A 6,000-nucleotide genomic window follows, 5' to 3' on the forward strand; every position below is an offset into this window, starting at 1 on the left:
ATTTTCCGCAGTTTGACTAAACATCTTAACATGACTTTCAGTTGGCATGAAAATTTCTAAGGGAATTTTTCTAAGTGGTCGTTAAATATTGTAATATTTTCTTAACTTTGACCTAAGATGTGAATGTAGGAATGCCAGATTCAGTCAAAAATCTTTACTCTTATTTAGTCTACTCTTGTTGCAACACCCTGCTGTTTCTTTAAATAGAAAAAAAAAAGAAAAAAAAAGGAAATGGACTATATATATTTGAGAACAAAATCATGACTAGATTTTATATTCTTGGATGCTGATACTGATTAAAAATTCTTGAATGCTGGACCTTTTACTGTGTTGAATGAACTGAATTTTATTCAGTATGAACTGTGATTTTTTCTATGTTTGTTTCTTGGATTACTAATTTATCTTTAATGCAAGTTCAAGCTATTAATGCTTAGACTGGTGGTTCTATATATTAACTTCTAGTATCTTTTTGCTGCGTAACCTTGTAGCAAAAAGAACTGTAACTGTTATGTCATATATGTTCTTGCTTCTAAAAACTTTGATTTTCCTTGAGATTCCGAGAAGAGGGCATCCCGGTGCACAAAGCATCCCATGTTTTACGCAGGGTTCGGGGAAGGGCAGGACCCAAAAGGGTGTGGTGTAAGCAGTCTACCCTGATGCAACATTAATGGTTGATTCCACAGCTCGAACCTACGACCTATTGGTCATAGGGAGAGCCCAAAAGGAATTTATGAATAATATGATCAGGCCATAGTTAAAGAATTTGGCTATCCATTTTCAAGGACAACAAAAAGTAGAAATGACACAACATAACCACTCTAAACGACTGTTATTTAAGAATTAGCCGGTGTGTTCCGAATTTCAATTTTTCAGTTTAAATTTTTGGGAAAAAAATGTACTGAATTATCCTTAATATTTTAGATTTAAAACTTCAGAACAAAAATAAGTACGGACTAATCTCTAAATAGCATTCCTGAAAATGGCTATCTGTGCACTTAGCCCCAACGAAAAATGGTTAAGATTGCACCTTTGTGCTTTGCTTGAAGGCTTTGCACATAAGTAGTTTACAACTCTTGCCTAACAAGAGGAAAAAAAACAAACTAAAATGAAATTCTAAGCTCTAATCTTAACTTTAGGATGCTACTTCTTGATATCTTAAATTATTCAATTGAGAAGTTACATCAACAAAGGCTTTCACATTACACGGAATTGTTAAACCGCCCATTGAATGATGAAAGCCAAATTCTTCTTCTGCTTGCCTTAATAACTTCTGGAAAGAAGGATGATTCAGGTATGTTATTGGCACGACGTATCGTTTCTTCTCTATCTCTCCCACGTAAACTGCAAAATGTCCTTTTGGAACATCTGAATGACTCCTTGTTAAAACAGACTGTAGTTTGTGTATTTGCTTGGCACTGGAAATCATTGGTAATAAACGAAATCCCATGGTTTCTCTTGATATGTATGTAGTGGTGTTTGATGTATTTAGACTGATAAAGACTGGTTTTCGAGTTGAAATTTATGGTGAAGTTTGTATTGGAAAGATTATATTTATATAGTAGTTGTTTGCATTTGTATTGCCACCCTATGTCAGCTGTTGTCATGGGCAATGGGTCATATATTCTGGGCTACTCACATGGCTTTGGTCATATATAACTCAATTAAAAATGCACTATCCTTAATGCCATGTGCATCAGCATGAAGTGGCGCTAATACTGAAGTTACTGAACTTCAATATTTGAAATATTTTGTGAAATATTGAAAAAATTGTTTGAAGAGTATTTCGAGTGAAACAATGGGCGTTGATTCACAAAGCTTTAATTTCTTCTTTTTTTCAATTAAAATTTATGTTCAAACACATCTTCATGTCAACTTCTAGATTCATTTTCTCGACTTTAAGTTTTAATTATTGGATTCAATCAACTCAAAGATACTCGATCCAAGCTCTAAGGGTATGAAAACTGAGCCCCGCACCATCATCCTGCCATCAACATATTCATCCCGCTGAACCTGGGCTCTAATATCAGTTGTTGGACTAAACCGTTCCACTGCTATCACCATACTCATCCCCCGAACTTGGATTTTGATACCATTTGTTGGACTAAAACGACCCACATTATGATCTTAACATAGTGTGAGTTTATCCTCTTTGGGCCAAGCCTATACAGTTTTCTCATAAAAAACCTCAAATTATTAAGAGATCCATATACCTTGTATATAGGTGTGAGACTTTATTTGCACGCGCCCAACGTACACTAACACTCTTTTTTTCAACTTCAACCCAATATTGTCCGAAGGCCTATTAAACTGCTCCACTCAGTGGCTATGAAGTTATTGCCTCATTGTTTGCATCAATTCTAATGCTGATGCCTGGGACATAGTTGTTCGTACAACGAAAACTTTCCTAACAGTACACAATGTGATGAGAGGACTTAAATATCTAAACCAACAATCCTTAACCTCAGGAAATGGTGTCGAACACCATCTGACATCTATAATTCATGACTATAAATAGGTTTCTGTTACTTCAATTTAAACTGTGTGATAGCCCATAGTTTTTAGGTTATACCGCGTACTACGGCTTCACTCGCGCCGGCCATTTTAATACACTTCAAAGTTAAAAAAATACTCTAATAAAGAAGGAAATACTTTTGAGATATCTAGTCTTAAATAAATCATAATATTTATGTGGTTGTAAAATTTTTGAAACTTGTGGTCTGAGTCATAATATTTGTCTGGCTATAAATGCTTACCATTAAGAAAATACTCCTTCTGGTCCATAATAAGTGACCAATTTGCTTTTGGCACGCCCATTAAGAAAATACTAAATTCTATACAAAAATATCTAATATGACTAAACTACCCTTATTAAATATTTAATGTGAGTAAGAAAACTTTTTAGGGATATGTACATAAGAGTAATTTTTAAAAACAAATTAATTTTTTTTATTATATAAATGGACACTTATTTTGAACTAAAATAAAAAAACAAATTGATCACATATTGTGGATCGAAGGAAGTATTGAAGAATGTTAATCTTTTTTGAATAAACTATAAGAAAATAGTGTCAATCTTTTTGAAATAGAGGGAGTATGGAATGATCTTCTATATCCACTTACTATTTGAATCAAACAATGAAGTTACAAAGTTTTCGTGTGGAAAGTGTTATCTAACTAAAATACATTTATAACGGACTACAAAATCAAGTCTCCTACTTAAAGGTATCTCCAATCCTTGCACTATTTTTAAATACCAAAATGGTGCAAATTAACTACAATCCATTGCATTATTTTTTACATCAAAAAAGAATATTACTTTTATATTCTTCTCTTTCTTCTATATTATATTAATTTTATCCCTGTATTTATTTAGATAAAAGTACAACACATGCGATGGAGGAAATATTTGTTGAATTAGGTGACTTTTCAAAAGAAATTTTGTAAGAACACAAATTGAAATGAAGTGAGTAATAACAATTCAATATGTGCGATTAACGTCAACTTACGAATGTTAATAATTGAGATGAAACTGGAGATTACATATTCTCTGATAAACTAAAATAAATATTATTGCATTTTTAAGAAATACACACCATAACTGCATAATAAAGTCTGTTTGTTACTTTTAGCCAATTGATGTGAGTATAAGTTGTGATTCTCCACCATTAAGGAATTAGCCAAATAAAACTGACCGATAGCACCTGAGCAGTGCAAGAGAATCAGATAGTTTATTTCGATGTTAAACCCCATATAATACCCATATCGTTTGAAGGGTTTACAGTTTAAAGTTATTTTAGGAGAAGATATATAGTTGCTTTTAGTATTATGCATTGCCAATAGAGATGAGTTAAAACTTAAAATATCAAAAACTTGGACTCTTCAGTTTTGTACAATTAGATACACACCACTTTGTAAAGCATCTCAATTGAGTAGTTTTTGTGGTTCTAACTTTATAATGCTAATCATATTTTAAAGTACTTTAGAACCATATTTATTTTCATATATAGACTGATTCTTTTATTCTCAAGTCATTAAGCTTTATTATTTGTCTTTGGCAACGGCATACATAAACTCTTTTTTATTTCATATTCCTAAACTTTGTTCGTGTCATTTGCCATGTATGACTTATTCTATTTTCAAGTATCCAACTGAGTTTTTTTTGTTTACTTCTTCAGATGAACTTCTTTTCTTATATATGCATATTGCTGAATACATTTTTGCAATTCATCTATTAACCTTCACACATATTAATCTCTCAAGGTTTTTTTTAGAAGTTATCGTATTCCTTTTTTCATTACAGGTTTAAGTAGTTGTCTTGGTAATTCTGAATCAAGAAAACTAAGTTTATTTTTGTGTTCATGGGGAAGGAGGACTTGAGGTTAAAATTTTGTTTAATGTGGTAGAAAGATGATTCTTACGTGACAAATTGCACATTATTGAAAGAAATATTTCACATTGAAGAAGAGGAAGAAGAAATCAGCCATAGTTTAATGGGAAAAAATCAGGAAAGATTTTCTCCTATTTCATTTAACTACATGAGAAAGACGAAATTTTTTGGAAGAATTCTTAAATTTGTGAACACGTTGAGGATCATTATTACTACTTGCTGCCAAGGGGTAAAAGAACCAATTAAATAGTTGAGAAGGCTTCCTATTTCTCTAAAATGGAGAAGAAGAGAACTAATTAATAAACGATGAGAAAAAAAAGCATTGAGGAGAAGATAATGGTAATTAAAGAAGTGAAAAGAAATTAGAGCGCATAGCCATGAATATGCTACTGTTGTTGATGTATTGAGGGAATATTTTTCATAGAGTTTATGTTCTTGAGCCCGTTTATGTCATTTAGAAGCAAATGATAATACGATCCAATTTATATGAGGTGTAGACGTAGCTTAAGTACATAACTATTTATTACCATAGTCTTATAAGTTCAATTAGGAACTTCATTTTTTGGGAAATATTTCTTACAACATTTATACTAATTATATATGTAGAGTCATCTCTCTATGAATGCGTTAATGGGAGTAATATACAATCGTTGTCTAATTGTGATGCTTATCTTAGTTCATGTGTATTTAATTGTACTTTGCTTGTTTATCTTGGTAGGATTAACTGACTATAATGATCCTTATTAGTCAGTCACTTAAGCTTTATTATTTCATGTATAATTATTTATTCAGAAACTTCACTTTAATAAAATTGATAATATTTTACACAGATGTATATTACATGACTTAACATACACGTGCAATCACACGTGAGGAGAAACTAGTATAACTAAACTACATTTATAACGGACTACAAAATCAAGTCTCCTACTTAAAGGCATCTCCAACCCTTGCACTATTTTTTTATACCAAAATGGTGCAAATTAACTCCAATCCATTGCATTATTTTTTACGTCAAAAAAGAATATTCCTTTTATATTCTTCTCTTTCTTCTATATTATATTACTTTCTTTATAAAACAAATTCTTTCTTTTTTCTTTTATAAAAAATAGAGTTCTGAAACTAAAAGAATTTTAAAAAAAAATTATTGTCGAAATTAGATTCTATTGATGATCCAAATATTCATGAATTTATTCGACAAGAACAAAAACGAATAATGGATAAAAGAAGTAAACAATTTCAACAGTCACAACTACAACAATCCTCTGCCCTATATACTTAATATTTTAATGATATTTGTGGATCTGGAAGCGGCTTTCCAGAGTACTAGATTATTGTTGTAATTTTCTAATCTCATTATGTTATTTAATGTATTTTCAATTTTAATCTATACCAGACACTACTATATTAAATATTTATTTTTATGATAATCAATTAATATTGTGTTATTTATTAAAAACATATTATATTTCAGATTTGCACATTTTATTTTTTTGATGGTTATATATTTTTATACAATTACAACTTATAACAAAATTAACTTACAATTTTATATAAAAATAAAATTTACGAAAATTATACACCAAAATTAAAATATAAAATTAATACAATAA

At 30.5% G+C, this 6,000-nt stretch overlaps 1 protein-coding gene across 1 annotated transcript; it reads right to left on the reverse strand.

The window, feature by feature from the left end:
• Positions 1-960: 960 nt before the first annotated feature.
• Positions 961-1,447, reverse strand: LOC104216899 (auxin-responsive protein SAUR22-like). Its single transcript, XM_070164727.1, has 2 exons — positions 1,181-1,447; positions 961-1,077 (listed from the first exon to the last, which is right to left on the reverse strand). Exons 1-2 carry the CDS (start codon positions 1,445-1,447, stop codon positions 961-963), a joined length of 384 nt encoding a protein of 127 aa, XP_070020828.1.
• Positions 1,448-6,000: the final 4,553 nt, after the last annotated feature.

This window comes from Nicotiana sylvestris, chromosome 12 (genome assembly GCF_000393655.2).
Source record: "Nicotiana sylvestris chromosome 12, ASM39365v2, whole genome shotgun sequence".
Taxonomy (NCBI): Eukaryota; Viridiplantae; Streptophyta; class Magnoliopsida; order Solanales; family Solanaceae; genus Nicotiana; species Nicotiana sylvestris.

What these genes read in the sequence shown, in the direction of transcription:
- LOC104216899 (XM_070164727.1), bottom strand. Translation starts at nt 1,447, where the DNA reads ATGGGATTTCGTTTATTACCAATGATTTCCAGTGCCAAGCAAATACAC. An exon ending in ATGTGAAAGCCTTTGTTGAT is followed by an intron (nt 1,078 to 1,180) that starts GTAACTTCTCAA and finishes TCCTCTTGTTAG; the next exon opens with GCAAGAGTTGTAAACTACTT.